The sequence below is a fragment of the Phocoena sinus genome, chromosome 1 (assembly GCF_008692025.1).
Source record: "Phocoena sinus isolate mPhoSin1 chromosome 1, mPhoSin1.pri, whole genome shotgun sequence".
Lineage (NCBI taxonomy): Eukaryota > Metazoa > Chordata > Mammalia > Artiodactyla > Phocoenidae > Phocoena > Phocoena sinus.
The window spans coordinates 105,171,889-105,194,201 of NC_045763.1; the positions used below are offsets into that span (position 1 = coordinate 105,171,889).

The following is a 22,313-nucleotide window of genomic DNA, read 5'->3' on the forward strand; positions in this document are numbered from 1 at the left end:
AACCCAGGTTAATCTGAATTTAGAACCAGGACTCGAAACCATTTGCTATGGAGTGATTGGACGGTGTCCAAGCCCCGCCTGCATGTTGTATAACATACACAACTGAGCTCTGTGACATTCCGAGTCGGGCTGAAGCTGTCACGGTTGCCAGACTTGGAGATGGATTCCTCACGGCTCTTAGTCCCACTAACTGCACACAGGTGGTAACTACGCCGGAGAACCAACTGTGCTTGCCTTTTCCCCAATGACCTCCAGCCAATTTGTTTGGGGAATCAGGAAGGCTCGACCCGCTCAGAAACCAAAAGTTTTTTCCGACTTCAAAACACACGTCGGAGGTAGGCTTGGAGGTTTCACTCCCCACTCCTGGAGAGAGAACTAAAGCGAAAATCCCCAGAGGAGCAAAAGAAAAACAGGCCTGCGCGGGAGCGGAATAGAGACGGGAAAAACTTGGGCGGGATGTGGAGGGTGGTGGAGAAGTTATGTGATAGGAATGGCAGAAAAGAGCGTAGTGAAAAGCAGAAAGGAAGGGAGTCCCAGCAGCTCCAAAGTTAAGGGGGTGTCGACGCAGCCCCTCTCTATTGCGCCTGCGTAGTGCTACTCCCTTTGGCACCCCGGCCCCTTCTAGCCGCCGAAGATTTACTCGTCTCTCGGCAACCATTCACCCGAGGAGCCAATCAGAGGGCACCTTTCGCCCTGCCCTCGCCGTCAGCGCCCAGGCGGAAGGATCCCTTGGGCGACGGCTCCGCCCCGCCCCGCCCCTCGCTCCCCCGGGAGGGCAGGCTAAGGGGCGGGGGTTGGGGGCGGTCGTGGCGGGCGGGGGCGTGGTCAGGTCGTTTAAGAACGGAGGGGGCGGCGGCAGGACGGTTCACTCTGTGCCGCTGCCTGGGGGCTGTAGTGACCGCGCCGCTCCTGCTGGGGGCTGCCCACGCCAAGGACCTGCATCTGTGGTCTCCTCCGCTGCCTCCCGGGTGAGTCCACGGCCCCCTCCTCTAAAGGTGCGAGGATGCGCGGTTCCGGAGAGCCGCGAGTTCTGCCCTCTGGGTGGGGTGGGGGGGGGGGGGGGTTGGGAAATCTGCCCCGGCCGAGCGGAGCTCCAGTCTTCTCCAAGCCTGGTGGCGGCACGGCGGCCAGAGGGGAGGTGCGGACAGGTGCCGGGCCCCTGTGCTCCCTTCCCCTCCAGCCCCCGCGACGTCACCCCCGCCCCCTAAACAGCCCGCCCCCGAGGGCCAGGCGAGACGCTCCGAGAGGGAGCTACAACTTTCCAGAGACTTCGGCCGGGGCTGGCAAACTTCAGCGAGTTCCTGCTCCGCGCATCGCGCAGGCTGCGCTTTGGCCGGGCGCGGGCCGGGCGGCCGAAGAGTGTGTGATGGGGGCCTTCAGCACCTTCCCCGGTCCGACGGCGCCCGCCCCACCCCTGCCTTGCGTGCGGTCTCTCGGGCTCGCGCCGGCGCTCCCGCGGGCGCTCACACCTCGGCCGGTCGGCCGGGCGCAAATTCGAAGGCGGCGGTTCGGAAGGGCGCAGTTGGAGACGCGGCGGTCAGGGGCTGCATCTGGCCGGGGAGGGGAGGGGTGGTCCCCAGGCTCGGAACCTGGGCCGGGTTTTGAGGAGAGGGGCGGAGATCCCTAACTTTTCCTGCATTCGCACTAGACCGGGGACACCGAGAGCCGCAAAGTGATCCAAGCGAGTGACTCGTGCGCTGCGCTCCTCTCGGAAACTTCTCAGGAATACTGCGTCGGTGACCTGGTTCCTCCCCTTTGAGGAGTGAAACTTGCTTAACCTGTAGTCTGAAAGCCACGGCCGTTAAGTGGAGGTCTGCTAGCGGGGCCGCGGCGGCTTAGAGGCACGGTGCCCGGGAGGTGTCGCAGTCCAGATCGCGGCGGTGGGAGGGAGTCGGAGCGGGGGGACGAACCTGACGAGTACAGGTTGGTAGCCTGTACACCTAAACGCAGAACGCTCGGAGAAAACAAAAACGACGCTACCTCGAAGGAAGGGAGGACTTCCGGGGAAATGCCTGGCGAGTTTCTCTGGAGAACGCGACTTGAGCAGGGCTCACTAGAACCGAATATTAGGGCTGGACCCCGCGGGAAGGATCAGCTCGGTCCCCTTCCGCTCCCCCCGCCCCCCCTTTTTTTTTTGTCCGGAGGAAGACTTCTGCAGGGCTGACTAAATCTTTGTCTTAAGTAGGGACCTGCTGCCTTTTACGTTTGTTTATCTGTTATGGAGTTACAACATGCAAACCGTGGACTCTTCAAGTGCACTTATTACAGTAAGCGTTTATAAAGACTTTGTAATCATTTGTGTTGTGACAGTTGGTATTCAGGATATTTGGTAGGTGGGTTGGGAGCCTGAACCTCCCCAGGAAATAAAGTGAAGATTATTAAATCCTCCTGAAGTAGACTTCTGGCTTGGCCCAGCTGCCCTGCAGGGGGGAAGTGAGTGGCCGTTGTTGGCTACACTAACTTTTCAACGTGAGTAACTTGGCAGGGAAGCAAGCCAGGCAGCCGTCAGGGTGGTAGGAGCGCTTACCAGGAACTGTGCCTTCTTAAACCCCCAGAGGTGTTACTGGGCGAGTGAGACCCTGCCATCAAAGGGGTTGGAGTGGGGACTAGAGAACGCTGACTTTTCTCTTCCCTTTCAGGGAAGCTCTGAGCTGGACCAGCAGGGGTTCTGCCTTTTGACATTCTTGTTTGCGAAGATGGAGAGCTTAGTATCTCTGGAGTCAAGCTTTTACTTGAGATAACTGAAACCTTGTGTCTTAAGATATACCCACATCTTTAGAGTCCATTTATTCTCAATAAAAGTTTTTAGAAAGCAGATTTTGGTATATTATATATAATTTTTCAGGTAACTGTGGGTAAATTTAACATCAAAGTGAAAAAAAACTTTTTTCTCTGCCAGAAGGCCTCTAAATTGTTACCCCAAACAAAGATCCCTAATTTCATAAGTTAGTGTGTGTCCACAGAGCGAACAGCAGCACTTTTTATGTTGAATTTCTTCCACAATACCTGCCTTGTATCCAGAGATTAAGTTGGGGTAACTGAAGGAAAGGACTGGCGTTTGGCCCGTTTGTCAGAATGACCGTGATTTGGTTGAGCACCTATGGCTCTGCCTACTAATGTGCTCAGCTCGCCTGTGCGTACAAGTAGCCACCGAAATCACATCCTGCGTTGCAGAAGCTCCCCAGCCCCACCTCTCAGTGCCGCACTGAGCCTGCGTCCCCCAGTCTTCAAGGCCAGGCCAGACTGTGCACGTCACGCACTGCCCATCAGAACAGAGAAGTCCTCACACTTCTGAGAGTCCAAGGAACTGCCCAGCAGTAAAGATAACTTAGAGTGGACTGTAGCGTCCTTGTTCTCCCAGTGCCAGAAACTGGGCACATTCGATACAAAATTAGAAAATGCCATTATTTTTTCAACTGCTCAACTACGTAGTACCCTGTCTTCATTTTCATCTTTGGTATGTTGTGTGCATGGTGTCAGTCACCAAAGAATGACAAGCCAAGAGCAGCGAACGGATGTGGTAAACCCTTTTTGTGTTGCCGAGAAAACGTCTTATGGATGCCCGGGACTAGTTTCATGAGTTAAGTTAAACTTGTGATGTTGTGTTTGGGTTTCTCGGTCTCACACGGGGCTCTGGGGTGTATCTGTTGTTGTTGTTATTGGGGGGGGTTGGGGCGGGGTTTAAGGGGAAGCAATGCAGAGTCTGAGGTGTTACTTGGGATAAAACATTACTCTGGTTAGATAAGGTCCATTGCTTTTATGTGTTGTCACTGAGGTAAACAAGGCGATATAGAAAAATGCTTTCTGCCGTCTTGGTGTTTTGACTGTAACATGTTAAATAAATGGGCATAAGCAGTATTATGGTGAAGCAGACACCTCTGTGTTTAAAGAAATGTTCATGTGTTTAAAGCCACTTGGGTACAGCAGTAGTGCTGATCTCTTGCGATGCTTCTGGAACTTCTGGTTTCAAACGTTTTTATCCTTTCACTACATGCATTAATAAGGAAGCTTATATTTGGAATTTAAATGGTTTAGAGGAAGCATCTTTGTGTAGCCCAACTGTGTAAGGAAGCCTTATGAATTGTTTAGAATTAATAGATTTTGTACAGCTGGGCCCTGTAGCCTGTTCTAGAACTGTTTGCAGAACCTCTTGGAACAATAGGGAAAAACTAATGTGAAGAAATAATTGCTGATGTTAAGCAACTCTCTGTGTAGGATGTTTTTTAGTCTCAGAGCCTTTGGGAGTCTTGGTCACGCAACTGTGTAAAGTGTTTATTTCTTGGATAACAGTGACTGAGTCCGTAAGTGGTTAAGTGCTTCCTAGGTAGTAGTTTGTGCCAGGTGCCAAGCAGGCCAAGGGGATGGTATGTGAAAAGGCCTGTGGAAATGCTCTGGATGCGAGAGGAGCTGGGTCCACCTCAGAATGTCCTTGAGGCACTTGGGTTTTGCCGGTTTGTTGCAGCCGCTGGCCTGTGAGCCCCAGGAAGGCAGGGGTCTGTGCTCATTGCTGAATGCCTAGTGTAGGACCTGGCACTCAGAAGGTGTGCCTGTTAACTGGATCCAGTGCTCTGCTGGCATCCGACTGCCATTCCTCTCAGAGAGGGAAGCACACTTCAGGAGATGGCGTCCTGATGGGCCAAGGTGCTGGCACACGTTTTTGGATCGCAAGCTCCGGGCCCCAGAATGCTGAGTGGCTTTCGGGGCCTTTTAGAAACGGAGGCCTCTGGTGTAGGTTTGGAGCGAGGAGCAGTGACGACTAATTGGCCGACAGCTGAAACCCCTCAGGCTGAGCCTCCAGACCCGCCCCCCTTCGAGCCCTTCCCCCTGCCCATCCACCCCAGCACAGCCTCACAGCTCGCACTCAGCCTCTCTCTCTCCACATTCACTTGGGTGCTCGGTCTGCTGAGTCTTTCTCTTTTTAACTTTTTTGTTTCCCGCTGCCATCGCTGACCTGGTTTAGGGCTGCAGACAGCAGCTCCATGAGAGCTCTAGCCCAGCGCCTCTCCCTGTCTCTGGCCAGCTCTCCGTCCCGGCACCTCCGACAAACACCTTAAGAACTCACGGGAACTGCCCCTCCCTCTAGAAGATGCGCTCCTTTGAAGACCTGTACCTTTCTGACCTTCTATACTTTCCTGACCTCCCTTCCTAATTGACCTACCTGGCCTCATGGAATACACACTCAAATATTTGAGCAAGTTAATGCTCCTTCTTCCTCACCAAACTTTATTTTAATCCAGCTTTGGACCCTTCTCAGAGGCGTCTGATCTTACCCCATCTGGGGATCCCCCTTATCCCACACCTCTTCTCATCAGTACTTCTTTACAGTTCTACCTTGTACCTTATTTTCTAGTTTTTTTTCAAACCTTACCTTAAATTGGATGAGCGCAGAAAGTTCCATATCTGTCTCTTCATTTGCTCCCTGTAAACACATTTTGAGAAAAAAATTATCCATGAATCTTGAACTGCTCCCACCCTGTCATGTTGTCATAAGCTCCTCTCACCTTGCATAGCCCTTACTAGGATGGGAGAAGGGGTAATCCTCTACCTCGCCTGGCTGGTTACCCCTTATCCTCCAGACACACCCTGTTTATCCCTGACCTGTGACGGCTGAGGAGGTGGGCATCAGGACCACCGCAGCCGGCTGACTCTGTGTGGGCTTGGCCAGTCCTGGGAAGGTTGCTGACCCACATGCGGAGATGAAGTGGGTGCGAACTGGGCACCTGCCGTGTGTCCAGGTGCCGGCCCTGGGGGTGTTGGGTGGGGCACTGGCGCTGCTGCTATCTCCCTTGCCCAGACCCTTTGTTGTCTTCATCCTTATCCCCTCCCTGCTTCTGAGGCTGCTTTAGTTGTGAGGACACCTGGGTTCTGGTCCTGGAAGCGCCACTGCCTCTTTCTTTAGGTTCTACCTCTTCAGTTTCTTCACTGTAAGAAGGACAGTAGAGATACGAGTCACAATTAAGTTTCTAGTAGTCACATTAAAAAGTAAAAATAAGCAGGTGAGCATAATTCCGTTTAACCCATCATGTCAAATACTATCTTTTCAATTTGTAATCAATCAATATAAAAACATTAATGAGTTATTTTACGTTTTTCCCCCTCGTACGGAATCCTCAAAATCCAGTGTGTATTTTACGTTCACAGCACATCTCAATTTGGACTTGTCCCATTTCAGGCACCCAACAGCTTGTGGATACATTATTGGGTGGCACAGATCTAGACCATCTGCAAAAATGTTTCACTGTTAAATCCTGATTCTCCTCGTGTGGGAGGCAAGAGTTAATAACACGAGGTTTTGGAGGAAGAGTATGAGCTAGGAACTATCTAAGCTCTGCAGGGGCAGAGATCTCGGTCTCTTGCTTCCCGATAGACCGTAAGCTCCTAGAACAGTGCTTGGAATGTTGTAGGTACTCAGATATCTGAAAGAACGAAAGGAAGCTCAGTCGTTGTGGCCCCCTTGCTGATAATCATTCACTGTGTGAGTCAGACCTGACGCTGAAACACAGGATGTTTGAGTCCTAGTCCAATGCTTGTTCTCTTGTTTGTCTATAGTTTCCTAGAGAATAATCATAAGGTAGTAATAGAATTTCGAAGAACTGAAGATAAAATCTTCTGAGATTGGCAGGGGACCAGGACTCTAACAATTTATCGACAATTAAAATTTGAAAATGGTAGAGAAAATAACTTTCACGTAAAAGGTGTCCACAAGATGCCTGGTAACAGCAGCACGTGACTCGGTAAATGCTAATTTGATGACAAGCATCCCAGTGAGCCACATGCATGGCTTGTGCGGCTCACACAGGTGAAGACACCAAAGACAAGGTGGTCTGGCCTCCTCAGGTGCAGTCGGTGCAGAAACAGCTACCACTCCATGGCCTTGCTCCTTCACTTTAATCCTACCCCTCCACTCCTTCCCCCCCTCCCCTGCCCTTCTCCCCCGAGTTCTGTTCTTAGCAGTATTTATGATGATGTCAGAAGGACCACTGAGCCTGGTGATGTTCACTTGGGCTGCCACCATGCTCAGTGGAGGTCAGGTACCTGCTGTGCGAAAGTTAACTCTGCAGGGAAGGATCTATGCAAAACTAAAACTGGGGTGGAACCGTATGTGTAATTAGCATCCTCACTGAAATGGAGGCAGCTCATGCTTAGGTATCCATAAAAGGGGGGCATGTGTCCAAAGTAGGAGAAATGCTACATTTGAGCAACTGAGAGCGCTTGTCTCTTTCCTGATAAGGCCCACGGGTTGCTGCTGGTGATGAGGTGGGGCTTTTAGCTGACTGAGGTCCTCATTTTGGACAACTAACAACAGTTCAAAGCTCTGAACTAGCAAGTTAGATGGTAAATTAGTTTGTGGACACAGCCCTTGATAAAAACCTGGAGGCTGTCAGCCCTTAAACCCTATGGATTGTATGTAAACTTGTTCATCTTTACAGTAAAGTCTCCTAGGAATTGTCCTATTTTTCCTCAGCCTAGTCAGTCTCTCAAACTGTAGGGCCAGCTCTGGGGATCTCTTTAAATGAGTTCAGACTAGTAACATCTCTGCCTTAGAAACAGGCATTTGGTAGGAGGGAGGGAGGTACCCAGGAGCAACAAGGATTATTTCCAGTTCAAGTTGAGTATGTAGCACTTAATCATGCTGACACCTTGGAAAAGTCAAGGCTTCTATGCCTCTCTCCCATCCAGAGATATCTGTGTTCTGACCTTGTTAATACTTACATTTGCAACGATTCAGGGTATTCCTTTAAGCACTTGAACTTCTGTGGCGTCCCTGTTACAACATCCGGGACAGTGTTTTTATTCTGTCTCACGTTGTTTTGCTGCCGCAGCATGAGTTCTTCCAGCGTTATCTCTCCAACCACACTTACTTAAGCGTCCTATTTTGAAAGACAGGAAAGAGCTTTCTGTTTGGAGTCGTCTCAGGGCGGGTGTCTGTGGACGGGGCCCAGGCATTGATAACCGTGAGGACTGTATGTTGGCATCAGTGGGGAGGGAGTGCTTGTGAGGGCCCTCCCACTGGGAAAGCCTGGGCAGAGCGACGGGGCACTGGCCTCTCTTCCCGCTTCTGCTTCCGTCTGGGACACTCTTTGCCTTTGGCTCAGGCAGCATCCCTGTTGCCGTGGGAATTGAACCAAATTTTTAGACTCCGGTACACATCAGTGCTGAATGGCTAGGAGGATGCTGATAACCCTGAGAAAATAGGTTGAGGCCTCTGGCTGCATGTGCTGGAGCTGAGTGAGAAAAGACCACCTGCGGGCTTTGTTGTGTCACTGACGAGAGCAGTTTTCCCCAGGCGCAGCTTTGTGGCATGGGGCACTTATATCTTCGGACTGAGGTAGAGTGTGTTTGTGGGTGTTTGAGTGAGCAGCTGTAAGCATAACTTCTTGTAAAAAGTTAACAAAGGATAAATTTTCTTGTCCTTTTAATAAGCAAGGCATTATTTTATCTGGTTCTGTTGCTTTGGGCTGTCTACTAATGGCAATTCTTATTCAGGTACATGAACCACAGGCGTGCGTCTCAGTTATCTGTGACTTCGTGGTGTGTTTGGGGGCAGCGGGGAGAGTCTCCAGAATGTGGCCTCCTCCCAGGTGGTGGGCCGGGGGCCCTGCCGAGGGGCTAGCAGCTGGCAGACAAAAGGCTTCCCTCTGGTCCTAGATGACTTTGACCTTCACCTCCCTAGGAATTCAAGGAGTAAGGGAGGATTTCTCTGCAGAAGGCTGAATCCCTGTTGACCCTGGTTTTTCTCCTTTTTGCCCCCTTATCTGCTGCAGCATATATCAAGTCCGTGGTCATTCCAAGTCCCTGGCTCTCTCGAGGGTGAAAGGATCTCGGGGGTCAGACTGCACACAGGTGGGAAAAGGAGCAGGTGTCCATTCTGAGGTTCAACGTGCAGGCCTTCGTCAGTCTGTTCCAGGCTGTTTCTGTTTCAAGTCTGTTCCAGCTCTCCTTCCTGTGCCAGCCCTTGGGGTCCTGATCACTTCTTGCCAATCTACCTGCCTTCTCTCTGCAGCTCCCGTTGGGTTATTTGTTCTTGGATCTGATAAAGTTACCGTCTTGTTTGCAGGGAGTGTCTTGTTCTGTTGCTTCATCCGCAGGTTCACAATCCTGATCTTCCAGCCACCGGAGTGACCCCCAGCAGCTGTTCCTTTATTCTGTGAGCAGGGCATGTGCCTTAGTTGCAGGTCCAGACCAGGATCAGCCCATTCCTAAAAGCTCTCTCCTGTGCTATTATTTTTTTCCTCTTAATGCTTGCCCAGTAAGCTGACTGTCCCAGCTCCTTCCACTCCTGGCTTCTCTCTCCCTTCAGGACTTGCTGTCTCTGAGATCACCACTGCCTCCCAACCTGGCTGGTATCCTGGAGCTTCCTCAGAAGTGAGGATCCTAGGCCTTCATCTTTCAGCCATTGTTCCTTTACAACAAACATTCGCATGACTACACTTAATTATGTTCTTTCTGGTGGCTCCCATCAGGCTGGACACACCCCCAAATCCATGATGGTTTTGAGGGAGAGAGTTTCTGTACTGACAGTTGTTAGTTACTTTCATTCTAAATGCTTCTGCCTTGCTGGCGGCACTCCACGCAGGGGGCCTTAACACTTCTAGCCAGCTTCTTTCCCACCCTCTGATAACAAAGCTTCATACCTTTCTTCTCTTTTTCCTTCTTATTGCTATCTCCTTCCTACAACTGCCTGAACAACCAGCTTACCTTCAAAGCCCTGCCCTCACCCCAACGCGGATACCAAAGCTGCCTGCCACCTAGGAAGCCTCCTAAGTCCCATTTCTGCCACTTCCCAGCAGCGCGTCCTTGGACAGTTAACAACGTGTGTATCCTCTTTGTTCTCCGGTTTCCCCACCTGTGAAAGTAGGGAAATAGTATCTCGCGTACAGGCTTGTTGTAGGAACCGGATGGGTTGATCCAGATGAACTTACAGCACTGTTTCGCCGCCTGTTTGGGACACTGTCAAATAGTTTGGTGGCTCATAGGGCACCTGGCCAAACATCTGGTCACACTTGGTGTCCCCTGGCTGTGGCCGTCTCTACAGGAAGAGCCTGCACTCAAGCAGGCAGTAAAGGCTGGTTGACTGAAGCTTTGCTGTCTTCAGCATGTACAGTGGGGATAAGGGCCGATGAGAAGATAAGGCGTCCCAGTCGTATAGTTGGCAGAAGGTAGCTCCTTTTTTTTTGGATAAGACCAGTACCATTTCTGTTTTAGAAAAGATCGCTCTGGTAGCAGTGAGCTCTGGTCATCCCAGTGTACGTGTGGGTTTGTAGCTTAAGAGCTTATTGCCTTCTCCCCCCCTGCCGCCCACCAGTGGCAGAACTTGACCTCGGTGGAAGTTGTTTCCAGTTCCAAGAGTCAGAACATTAGGTCCAGAGCTGAGGATCTGGGGTCAGTTTGCTGAATCTTTCCTGATCCTTATTCTTTGTGGAAAAGGGACAGTTGTCGCTTCCTCAGAGTGCTTGTGGGGATGAATGGGAGTGGGCGTGAAGCGCCTTGTACTGAGTACTTTTCTGCCTGCTTGCCCACACACCTCTACACCTTCATTTTAGAGAAGAAAAAGAAATAGGCCCAGAGCTGTGGTTTCCATTCCGTCAGCTAGATGAAGGAAGAGGTGGGATGGGATGTTATGACGAGTGTTGCCATCTACTTTCACTTCTGCTTAAATTCTCTAAGCTTCTATAGGCAAGGAAGTAGTTTCTTTTTGCTTAAAGTGCCCTCAGTTGTACACGGAGGAGAAGAGTTTGTGTGGGCGATCGCAGCCACGGGCACATGGGTGCCCCCCCTGGGCCAGGAGCCGGGGACGGCAGGGGTCTTTGTGCCCCATACACACCTCCCTTGGAGTCTGTCATCAGTCAGTCCACCGCGCATGGCTGGGTCTCTGACCCTGAGCTGGAAAGGGTCACTAGGAAGATCCAGGCCGTTGGGGTAACATCCGGTTAACGGCACATTGTCATCAAAGGGATGCTGTAACGTGTTTGAGTTTCTTTTGTGTTCTGAAGCCCACGGCAGGGTCGGGGGAGGGTGCCGTTCAGTTGTCTGTGGGCTAGATGGGCTGCCATAGCTGGGAGCGCCTCTTTCACGCTGCAGCATTTCCACGAAACCTTCTGGAGCTTCCATGTCAGATGTCACAGGCCTAGGCTTAAATATATACCGTCTTTAACTTCACGGATGTCCATCTCCACACATGCCAAGGAGACTCTGGGCATTTCTACAACTAAGGCCAGGCACAAACCAATCAGTGTTGATTTGACCCAAGCGCTCGTCCACAAGGCCTAGACGTATTACAAGTGCTCTTAGCGTTCATCTCCAACCTGTCCATCTGCCTGTCCTCTTGCCTACCTGGAGTCCCCTCGTGCTCTCGTAGCCTCTGTCACTCTTGTTTCTGGGATCTAGATAAGGCAGGGAGCAGCAGTAGAAATAACTTTTTTTTTTTTTTTTTTTTTCTCTTTTCAATGAGGGCTCAAACTGGTTTTCAGATCAGCCTGCCCTGAGTGTGCCAGGCAGTGGGAAACAAAGGAAAGTTAGCGTGCTCAGGGAGCTTGGTTTACTCTTTGGGCTTAGTTCGTCTTTTCCTCTCACCTTTTGCTGCCATCTCTACAAACTTGTTTTCCACTCGTGTGTGTATTTTATCCTTCTGCTGCAGCCAGATGCTAAAAGAAAAGGGAATTCAGGGGAACCTGAGGTAGTCATTCATCACAAGTCAGACTTTTTAGAAGATTAAGTAGCTTAAACGGAGCCGGCAGCTCGTCGTCCTCACTTGTGAAAAAGGTGCCTGAATTTTCAAATCAGTGAGAAATCATAGTGCCCACCCTGCCCAGTTTCTAGTGCAAAATACAATGCATCTGCTTCTCAGACAAGTAAAGGGAAATCAAACACTTTAGTCTGAGTTTACCAGGCTGCAAGTTAAGTTTTTTTCTAGTTACTATTTCATTAATTCTGCTAATTAGAATTTGCCTTTAACCAGAGCCTTTCATGAATTGAGACTGTGTGTTTCGAGTGATTCTTTTCTACGGGGATTATATCAATGTTGATCTCAAGTGGTTGGTTAAAACTAAAACCGTTACACGAAGCTCTGGTGTGTTATCTAAGCCCTAAGGGCCTACGACCTGGATTTATTCTGGTAATACCACGTTTGTCTAAGTAACCTGTAAATGTACTTTTGATATTTGAAATTGTTCGGATGGGTGAGGGAAAACAAAGGATTCATTTCTGATAGGCACCGAAAACTTATGTTGGGCTCTTCTAATAAGCTAAACAACAAATATAACTCAGCCTAAATTTGAGCCTTCAGCAGCTTCGAGAGCTGCTCCAGATCTAAGTCACAGTAAATTGGGAGAATTAAAAACTATACCATGGACTAGGCACATGTTCTGCACTGTGCTTTTATATAGACTACTTTTTTCTAAGAGTTAACTCCATTATTCATATATGTGTCAGAAGTTGTTGACGTGGAAGATGCCAACTATAGGCATCTTAGGTTCCTGAAAAAGTGTTTACTGCATTTATTAAGGTTCTTGCAACTGTAGCCGGTAACCAACAGCACCATGAGGGTAGCTGTAATACGTCTGAAATGAGAAATAGTAATTCTTGTAAAACTACAGAAAACATTTTTGGATACTAAACACAGAATGACACTAGGTGAGATGACTTATCCATCATTTTGAAAGTTTTGGGGATTTTTTTTTGGATAAACAACGGACATCATCTTTTAAACACCGCAGAAGTAGAAAATTGACTAAAAGCCATTCCAGATAAACACTGTCCCTCCTCCTCTGCCTGCCCCTCTAGAGATCGGTTTTTAGGCTTGGAGGAGAAGCTTCTAAGTGTATTCGGTTTTGGCACGTGGATACAGGGATGGTGGGGAGGGCTAGGAGGAAAGGAATTGAAGGAATTAAACAAGGTAGCAGGTTAGAAGGCTCAAAGGGCAGAGATTTTGGAATATGGCTCATAAGATTTTAACTTTTTTCAACTAATACATATGTAGGTTCCAAATTCAAAAGAGATAAAATAAGTCTTCTTTGTACCCTGTACCCCAGCCTAGAGGTGGTATTTGGTGTAAGCTGAACTACTTGTATATCCTTCCAGAGATTTTTGATTGTGTAAGCATAGACTTGTGCTTTTACACACACAGTTTCACACTTGCTTTTTCTTAATCAATCTTGATAAGCATTTCATATTCATACAGATAGAGCAGCCACCATTCTTTTGGACAACTGCAGGCATTTGTATCCTGTCGTATACATGCATCAAGTCATTTAACTTCCTTTACCGATGACTATTTGTAGCTTTATAAATAATTCTTCAGCGAATATCCTTGCGCATACTTGCACGTATACTCACAGGATAAAATCCAAAGTGGACTTCCTGCTATGCCAAAGAGTGTGTCCACTTAAACTGAGGGTCCCATGTTGTTCTTCAGAGAGAACCCACGGGCAGTGTACCAGAAGTGTCTGCTTCTTGGTCTTTGCCAATCTGATAGGGAAAAATGATACACTGAAGTCTAAATTTGCCCACCCCTTAAGGTAAGTTTGAATATGTTAAGTGTCTGAGCCACTGTTCATGTCCTTTGCCCCTTTTATGTTGGGGTTCTAGTATTCCGGATGTGTAGGAGCTCCTTATTCATTAAGGAAATGACTGCTTTGTCTAATGTTACAAGTATTTTCGTGGTTTTGTCTTCTCACGTCTTTATGGTGTTTTCACCACGTAGATGTTTTAATTTTTATATAGGCAAATGTATCAACTTTTTGCGACTTCTGTGTGATTTAGAAAGGAATACCCATTCTATGTAAACTTACATAAATTTCAAGTTTTTCTGGTATTGTTAGGGTTTCATCCTTTTACACTTAAGTCTTTGATTCATCCGTCTAGATCTTAGATTGGCACAAGCTAAGGAGCCATCCTTGCTTATTTTTAAAATCTAGAAAACTATCCAGATGTCTCAAAAATTTCCCTTTACTATTTCGAATGCCTCCTTTTTATACACTAAATCCCCTTATGTACTAGATTTTCATTCTAGATTTTAAAAATTCGGTTTCATCTCTTTGTCTGCCTTTTCCTGCCCATATCATTGCTGTTATCGGTTATTGTAGCTTCATAATATCTCTTACCAGAGGCTAGTAGACATCATTCCAATGTTTAATAACTTTTCTGGCTATTCCTGCCCCTCTTCCCATTAGAACCTTACAGATTTTCAGTCTAAAATAGATTCTAACTTTGAATCTACTACAATGTCAGAGATTTTAAAATATGTGAACATTTTCATGCATAGGTACTACACCTCCCACCCTCCAACCCCCGCCCCAAGAATGAGTGATAGCTTTCCTCAGATTCTCTCTGGTCTTAGATGTCCCACTTCTAATGTTAACAGCTACTGTTCTAGAGGTGGGAGTCGTCCTGACTTTAGATGACTCCTTTTTTTTTTTAACAAGTCCTTAAAAAAAGGCACAAGTCAAAAGTGATTCCTACAACTATTCTCCTCTACAACATTATCGAGTTTCTTCCTAGAGATTTTCTTAAAATTAATTGTTCCTTCTTTTCGAAGTACTGATTGAATTGCAGCTCCTCTGTGGCTGTGACTTCTTATGCCCACATCAGAAACCCGAGCCTTGGAAGCACACTGACAGCTGATACACAGGGTAAAGCAAGTTGTATTTTTATAGGTAAATCAACACACCTGGCAGAAATCTGTCACTAAATCATAGTTCAGCAGTGTTTCAGAACAAAGCTGGAGCCATACCTTTCTGTAATCATCTGAACTTAATCGTGTAGTGCCCTACACACTTGGCACAAGTGTAATGTGTGCTACGCTCACCATTAAAGGGGCCACAAAGAACCAAGCGCATATAGAGCACATTAAAAAGAGATCTCTGCTGTCCCAAATCAGACTTGAAACCAAAGGACAGCCACAGTAAACATCAGGTATTTCATCACAAATTTTGCATGGTATCCTTAACTTAGAAGTGCTTTGGTAGGATAATCTAGATAGCCTAGGGCTCTCTGACGCTGTCCAAACAGGTTTGAAGGAAAACGTTTACCTTCCCTTTGGCAAGTATTCTTCAGTAGCAAGCAGAAGAGTGCCCATCCCCCATTGGCCCTCCTGGAGCCTGCTTTAATCACGTGATCCACTTTCCCAGGGCCAACTAAGTAAATTCAGTCCCTTAACCTACATACTAAAGGGAGCTTGTGATCCGGCCTGAGAAGAGGCGCATGATGGCCGGACTGGACAACTTGTCAGGTCTCGGCTGTCTTCTGCCCCTCAACCCCAGCTGAGAGCTCTTGTTGCCTTTCTGTCAGCCGTGTCCCCGCCCCATAAATGAGCTCCTCTGTGGCCTTCCTGTTCGCCCCAATCAACTGACACCACTTCTACCTTCATATTACGTTTTCTTTCGCCGACACACTGCCTCATATTGAGACATTGTGTCCTCACCCTCCTCCTTGACGGCCAGCTCCTGGAAAGCTGGTCTTGGTGTGTCCAGTGGTGCCCCCGACATGGCTCGACAACCGTTCCATTGATCTGAGCTCTATAGATAAGGCGAGGGTCCCTGGCGCCAGTGCAGGACTAAAAACCCAAGTTGGAACCCCAGGACTACGCATGCTGGACGTGCTTTCAAAGGCAGCTGCTTCCAAACAGTGAAGCTGCAGGTCATGGGGATGGATTCTGTGTGTCTAGCGAGTCAGAAAAGTGAAGGGGGTGGCCAGACTTTCTGTTTGCAGCGAAGTCTGAGGGCAGCACCTCAGCCTTTTACGTCCATCTAGCTAATATGTGACCCATGTGGATCCAAAGCACCTGGACTTTCTGCTGTATCCGTTTTTGTTATTACATATGAGCATTTCCAGGGAATCTGTTGTTTCATTTTCTGAACAATGTAACTTAGTTGACAATTACTTTGGTAACCTTGTGGTTCTAGCCGGTGATGTGCGAGAAACATGTTTTTCTCCTAGTACTGAGTGCTAACTTTGTTCTCCTTGGGTAGACTGAAGGGATTCTTTTTCAAAATACAGTTGAAAAATCACACTGCCCTGAGGAGGTTTTCCATATCCCGTGTGGGGCCTCCTTGCTGGGCAGAGCGGTTCCACTGCTTGGCTGACCTAACCCTTTGTTACTCAGGAATTTTGTCATTCAGACACCTCCTTGGTCCTCCCCTGGATAACAGGATTGTTTGTTACGGGGCAGACAGCTCCCGTAAGTGAAGAGGATATCGGCGTATTTGATTCTAGCAGGACCAAGCCCAGGGTTGAGAATCCACCTATTCACGAAGAGAAGGAAGCTTCTCTTGTGGATCCTGTGTTCTGTGTGGGCATTGTCCCGAGGTATCAACCAGCTCAGGATGTAGTTAGGGAGCCTAAAGCAGGAGAGGTGATTTCCATGGAAAACAAGGAAAATTAGCAAAACCTGTAGACCCTCTACTGAATAATGTTGTGTTTAGGTTACTCGGTTTAGCAAGTTTGTCTGCTTCCCTTCACACACAGACTCCACCCCCGACCCTACCCTCACGCAGACAAAACGGGCAAAACGAACAAACCCCACAGAAAACAAAAGTCCGAAGTTGTCAGATTTGGTGTAGGGTAGGTTTACGTGTATATTGTCCTCACTCCCTGCGGGCACTGTTCTTAACACGCTTAAGCTCACTTAATCCTCGGCAGCAGCACCGGGCAGCAGGTGCTCTCGGCCACTTTGCAGTAAGGAAGATGTTCAGAGAGAAACCAGCATCGTCTCTGAGTCCCTGGAGCTGCTTTGCCACATAGAAGTGAATCCTCACTCTGTTTCTCTTCCCTCTCTTTCAGTTTCCCCAGCAAGAACATCCCCCAAGATGGCAGAGGAGAGCCCCAGTACCAGCGACTGCGTGTCCTTCAGCGTGCTCACCTGGGACCAGGTGAGCCGGCTGCATGAGGTCCTGACCGAGGTCGTACCCATCCACGGACGAGGCAACTTCCCCACCTTGGAGATCACGCTGAAGGACATCGTGCAGACAGTCCGCGGCCGGCTGGAGGAGGCGGGCATCAAAGTGCAGGACGTCCGGCTGAACGGCTCCGCGGCCGGCCACGTCTTGGTCAAAGACAATGGGTTGGGTTGCAAAGACCTGGACCTCATCTTTCACGTGGCTCTGCCCACGGAGGCCGAGTTTCAGCTGGTCAGGGATGTGGTTCTGTGCTCCCTCCTGAACTTCCTGCCAGAGGGCGTGAACAAGCTGAGGATCAGCCCAGTCACCCTGAAGGAGGCGTACGTCCAGAAGCTGGTGAAGGTACGCACGGACACTGACCGCTGGAGCCTCATCTCCCTCTCCAACAAGAACGGGCGGAACGTGGAGCTGAAATTCGTGGACTCCATCCGGCGTCAGTTCGAGTTCAGTGTGGACTCTTTCCAGATCATCCTGGACTCCCTGCTCTTCTTCTATGACTGCTCCAGCCACCCCGTCTCCGAGCACCTGCACCCCACTGTCATCGGGGAGAGCGTGTACGGGGACTTTGAGGAAGCCTTGGACCACCTGCAGAACAGACTCATCGCCACCAAGAACCCCGAGGAGATCCGGGGCGGGGGGCTGCTCAAGTACAGCAACCTCCTGGTGCGGGACTTCAGGCCCACCGACCAGGACGAGATCAAGACCCTGGAGCGCTACATGTGTTTCCCGGTTCTTCATCGACCTTCCCCGACATCCTCGAGCAGCAGAGGAAGCTGGGACCTACCTGCAGAACCACTTCGCTGAGGAGGAGAGGAGCAAGTACGACTACCTCATGACCCTGCGCAGGGTAGTGAACGAGAGCACCGTGTGCCTCATGGCCACGAGCGCAGGCAGACCCCTGAACCTCATCTCCCTGCTGGCCCTGCGCGTGCTGGCCGAGCAGAACATCATCCCCAATGCCACCACCGTCACCTGTTACTACCAGCCCGCGCCGTACGTCAGCGACGGCAACTTCAACAATTACTACGTGGCCCACTCTCCGGTCACCTACAGCCAGCCCTACCCCACCTGGCTGCCCTGTAACTAACCTTGAGACCCGAGGGTTTTCCGCAGGGGGAACCCCCGTAGGGCGAGGGCTCTCAGGTAGGGGAGACTCCTTCTAGATGTAGTTGTTTGGCTTTTAAAGGGGAACTCAGCTCTGATTCTGCTTTTTTTTTTTTTTTCTTTGTGTGCCCATTGGAATGGGTCTCCAGTATATCGTGAGCCAACCCTAAAGGGACCTGTTATTTCCAGTGCCACTTTGGAAAATGCTATAGGAACTATGACCTATCCACATCTTTCCAAGACAGACACTAACATGCCGTGTTCCAGACATCGGCACGGGCCGTCTGAGCTCCGTGCGGTCATTGAGCTTGGGAAACACGTGGGCAGTGTAGAAGTCTCCAGCTGCCGGGCTTCTCACTGGAGCCTAGGGTAGGGGATGTCGGCCCTCACTTGGAATCCTCGGCACTTACGTGAAAGTTGTGCGGATGGTCGATTTTCTTGTGTCAGTTTTAGTCCCGCAGAAAATGGTAAATGTGAGGGTGTTCTTGTGGCTTAATTTTTGTTCAAGGGACGAAACTGCTTATGTTCATTCTCTGTCAGCAGAGCTGAGGATTTCTCTCCTCAATAAACCAAAGCCGATAGCTGGAGAATTACTATCTGGTTGGAAGTGGTTGATGGTTTAGATGCTGTGCTATCACGAGGAGTTGTGAGATTTTGCTGAGATAAAAAAAAAAAAAATTAAAAAAAAAAAGACCTTTTCTTGAAATGTAACTTGAAAACAAAATAAACCGTGCAACATAATGTCCAGTAGAATTGTGGTGGGGGATTGTAAATAGGAAACGTGAATGTTCAATTTTTCTTTTCTTAGAAGTGAGGAATTCTTATTGAATGACACTTTTTTGTTTCCCTCATCAGCTCATTGCTTTTGTTTTGCCCTTCCCAAGACTAAGGATTGTGCCGAGTCTAGGGTCTTTGCCGTAACCGATGTGAGGGTCTTCCCATGTTTTAATCGGAAACCCATTTTGGTCACATTCCAAGTGTGACCGGCTGTTTTTTCTGGAGTACTTTGGCCGATTTCTGTTTTTGTTTTTTCAAAAATAGTGGTTTCCTTCTCCAGGCTTTTTGGACAGCAAACAAATCCAGGGATTTCAGTAGATCCGAGTGACCTGTGGAATGGTCCGCGCCTGCGGGCAGAGTTCTCTGGTTTAAAATTGCTTTAGATTCGCACCTGCTGTCCCTGTGCTGCGTGTGAGGTGGGCGCTCCTTCCGTCAGCGGGGCTCGTGTGTGTCCGAGCCCCCGAGGCATCCTCAAGAGGATTCCTGCCGGTGTATTTGGGAAGAATTGAGAGGATGAAGAAGAAGAATCTTCCTTACTCTGGTAGATTGACCATACTTGTTTATACTCTGCACTTTAGAAGGCAAACAGTGTTAATCTCTAGTCTGAAGCAAGCTTAGCAAATGGGAGAATTCTAGGCTACTGTTGCGTTCCCAGTAGAGTAAGGGACTTCGTGTTTCGAAGCTTTTCGTGGGATCTCTTAGAAAGCATCACTTTAGGGTATCAAGGGCAAAGAAACTCCATGTTGCCAGCCAGCTTAGTTTCTTGAGTGATTTAATTAAATCCATGCTGCTGAGTTTTACTTTCTCTTGTGGCCATAAAAATCCCGAGCCCTGAGTGATTGCTTTCTCCTTGCTTGAAGCAATGAAGTTACCTTAATGCTTAGTAGAAAAGGAGTGGTGTACCTTTTTCTGAAGATTATATTTTCAGGTTTTTCTCTGGGATATGTTGTCCTCTTGAAAGCAGATCGGGCATGACTGAAACCCGAGGCTTAGTTGGTGTCCATGTTGTGGACTAGTTGAATAGAAGCCACTTCTTAGTGTAACCAGCTTCTGTTTCCCTGTGAACCAGTAGTTATATTTGAATTCACTGGCTTTGAGTCAAGGCTGGTTCTACCTTGAGGCGGGTCCTGGGGTGCTTCAGTGTTAAAAAGGGCAGTGAAGAGTGAGCCCCGACTTTAAAAACTCTGTGGTCATCCATGACCTTAAAAGGCTGCCATTGTTGTCAAATGGCAACATGTTTGCACAAAGATGACAGATCTGTTTAACCAAAGCTCTGAAATATGACAAAGCCACCAGCATACGCACTTGCTCTCAGAAGTCAGTATTGCTTCTACTAGAAGGCTTGTGGATCAGGGTAACGAGGGTCCGGATGAAGATGGGATCAGAACTGCATCAAGTCATTAAATTTCCGGTTTGTCCTGGGCGTTCTGTCTGCTGTCTGGTACTGGTCCTCCTTTAAGGATGAAGGGAGGCACAGAAGTTGCTAGAAATCCCCAGCCCCCCCCCCCCCCCCCAGTTATTTACCACCATTGCACAATGGCCATCTCGATAGACTCCCTTCACCTGAAGTTCTTAGTCAGCCCAGCTGTTTTGAAGTTAGAGGGTAGACCTGTGTTCCGGCACCATCAGGGTCAAAAGCTGCCCTCGCCCAAAGCTGCACTTTTAAATACCACCCTGGTCTAGTGGTGTCTCCATCTGCTCTGTGAGCCTCTTGCCTGCCTCAGAACAGGTAACCTTGAATTTCAGGTGTCTGGAAATTCTAGCTGGAACCTGCCTTTTGTGCTGCTCACACAAGCACCAGGTACTCTGAACTTGTACTGAGTCCAGTGGTTCCTCTTCTTTGTGTGTTGAGTAATATGAAACTTGGCAGTGGCAAAGGGCACTAAAGTTCAAGTGCAAGTTCTAATATAAATGGAAGCAGCCTCATTTGCTTCAGGACTCCTAGCAGTTTTCTGATGCTTTCTGCAGGCGTGTTACCCCAGCCTGTTTCTTGGAATCAGGCTGAGCAGCTGTGAGATGAAAGCTGTACCTTTTCCCCCATGCGTTGGCAGAAGAGGACACGCTAAATTCCTGGCCTCGAGCTTCATCTCACCCTTAATTCTTACCTTGGCAGTGAGACACTATTCCTCACTCAATAACTTCAACTCTGAAACTAAACTACATCACTGACACCTTCAAAGCAGGGTTCCTGCTGACTGCACATGGGAGGTGGCATGGCTCACAGCTGGGAGGGCCTCGCAGGTGGGGAGAGGCAGGTAGGCAAGATGCTGGGTTCCTGGTGTGTGGCAACAGATGTGGTTTGGCATTCAAGAGTTTGTTTTTTTTTTTCCCCCAGTTTGATATGTTTCCCCCCCCCCGGGGATTTGAGTCACGGAGAACTGTGTGTGAACGTGTGTTTTGTGGTGATGCGATAATAATGAAATTGCTAAAGCCCCGAATCTGCTTGTCCTTCAGCCTCTCTGCTAGCACTAGCCCCTTACCTTCATGGTAGATTAGGATTTTAACCTAGTACTGCTTTGTTAACTTTGGGAAATGGTGCCACTCAAAAGCAACTTCCTAACTTTAGGAATACCTCCTTTTTGGTTAACTTTCTGGTACCAGTGCCTTGTTTTAGGATGCAGCTAGACTCTGAGCTCAAATGTCCTCTTCCAGAGAATAAATGATAGTTATCTAGTCGTGAGCAGAGACCCTAATGCTCCTTGGGGCCATTGCTTCCCGGGTATCTGATGGGCTCCACACTAGGGAAGAACCCTTGGGGTAGATTCTGTGAGGTGAAAGAACATCCAGTTGCCAAGGTTAGACTCGATTTTTAATCTGGCAGAGACCAGAATGTCACAGCTGACTTTGGAACATACTCCAGTTCGGCCAGTTCCATTCAGAGGACCAAGGGAGGGGTGTGTAGCAGGGGATGTGTTTAAAGAGACCTGGCAAGTTTTCAGGATTATTTGTGGAGACTTCCAAAGTGAGGATCAGGAAAGAAAATGCTTTTCTTCTGAGTTCAAGTTCTAAATCTTGTTTACCTATCCCTTAAAGAATAGTTTAAGTGGAAGCAAAAGAAAATGCTTGGAGTTTTGCCTGGGCTAGTGAGGGGTGGTGCAAATTGTCATGTGTGTTTGCATAGGAAGGTGAGAAGACCATCCGCTAAAGAGGAAGTCGTTAAATAATATGGATCTGTGGGTGTTTAAAAACTCAAGCAATCTGGTCTTTTTTTTTTTTTTCATGAATTTAAATAAACTCACTGCTTTAGGAAAATTAGGTTTTTAGCCATTCATTTCCAACTTACTATAGATGAAAAGATACAAATTAGACTAAATTGGAAGCTTTTTTGTTACTGTACACTTGCATAGCCTTTCAAATATTAATTTCCTAGGATATGGGAGGTTTCCTCTTTGGTGTAATGGCCACTGACCTTCTTATGGGATGCAGGTGAAATCACTTGTCAATGCAAAATGTGTTAGAACTTGATGAAATAAAGCTTTGAGTTTGAGAAATAAAGGTATATTTAAAAAGACCATGTCAGTTCTGCGCATTTCTTTA

At 48.4% G+C, this 22,313-nt stretch overlaps 1 protein-coding gene and 1 long non-coding RNA gene across 2 annotated transcripts; both read left to right on the top strand.

Annotated features, from left to right (window-relative positions):
- The first annotated feature begins 197 nt into the window (after nucleotides 1-197).
- TENT5C (terminal nucleotidyltransferase 5C) lies at nucleotides 198-22,287 on the top strand. The gene is given in 5 exon segments (XM_032638279.1): nucleotides 198-335; nucleotides 16,780-17,618; nucleotides 17,620-17,637; nucleotides 17,639-17,669; nucleotides 17,672-22,287. Coding segments are annotated over 5 exon segments (1,290 nt in total). The 5' UTR covers nucleotides 198-244; the 3' UTR covers nucleotides 17,983-22,287.
- On the top strand, nucleotides 1,568-2,815 carry LOC116757021. Its single transcript, XR_004350820.1, has 2 exons — nucleotides 1,568-2,267; nucleotides 2,640-2,815. It is a non-coding gene; the product is annotated as an uncharacterized LOC116757021 (long non-coding RNA).
- Nucleotides 22,288-22,313: the final 26 nt, after the last annotated feature.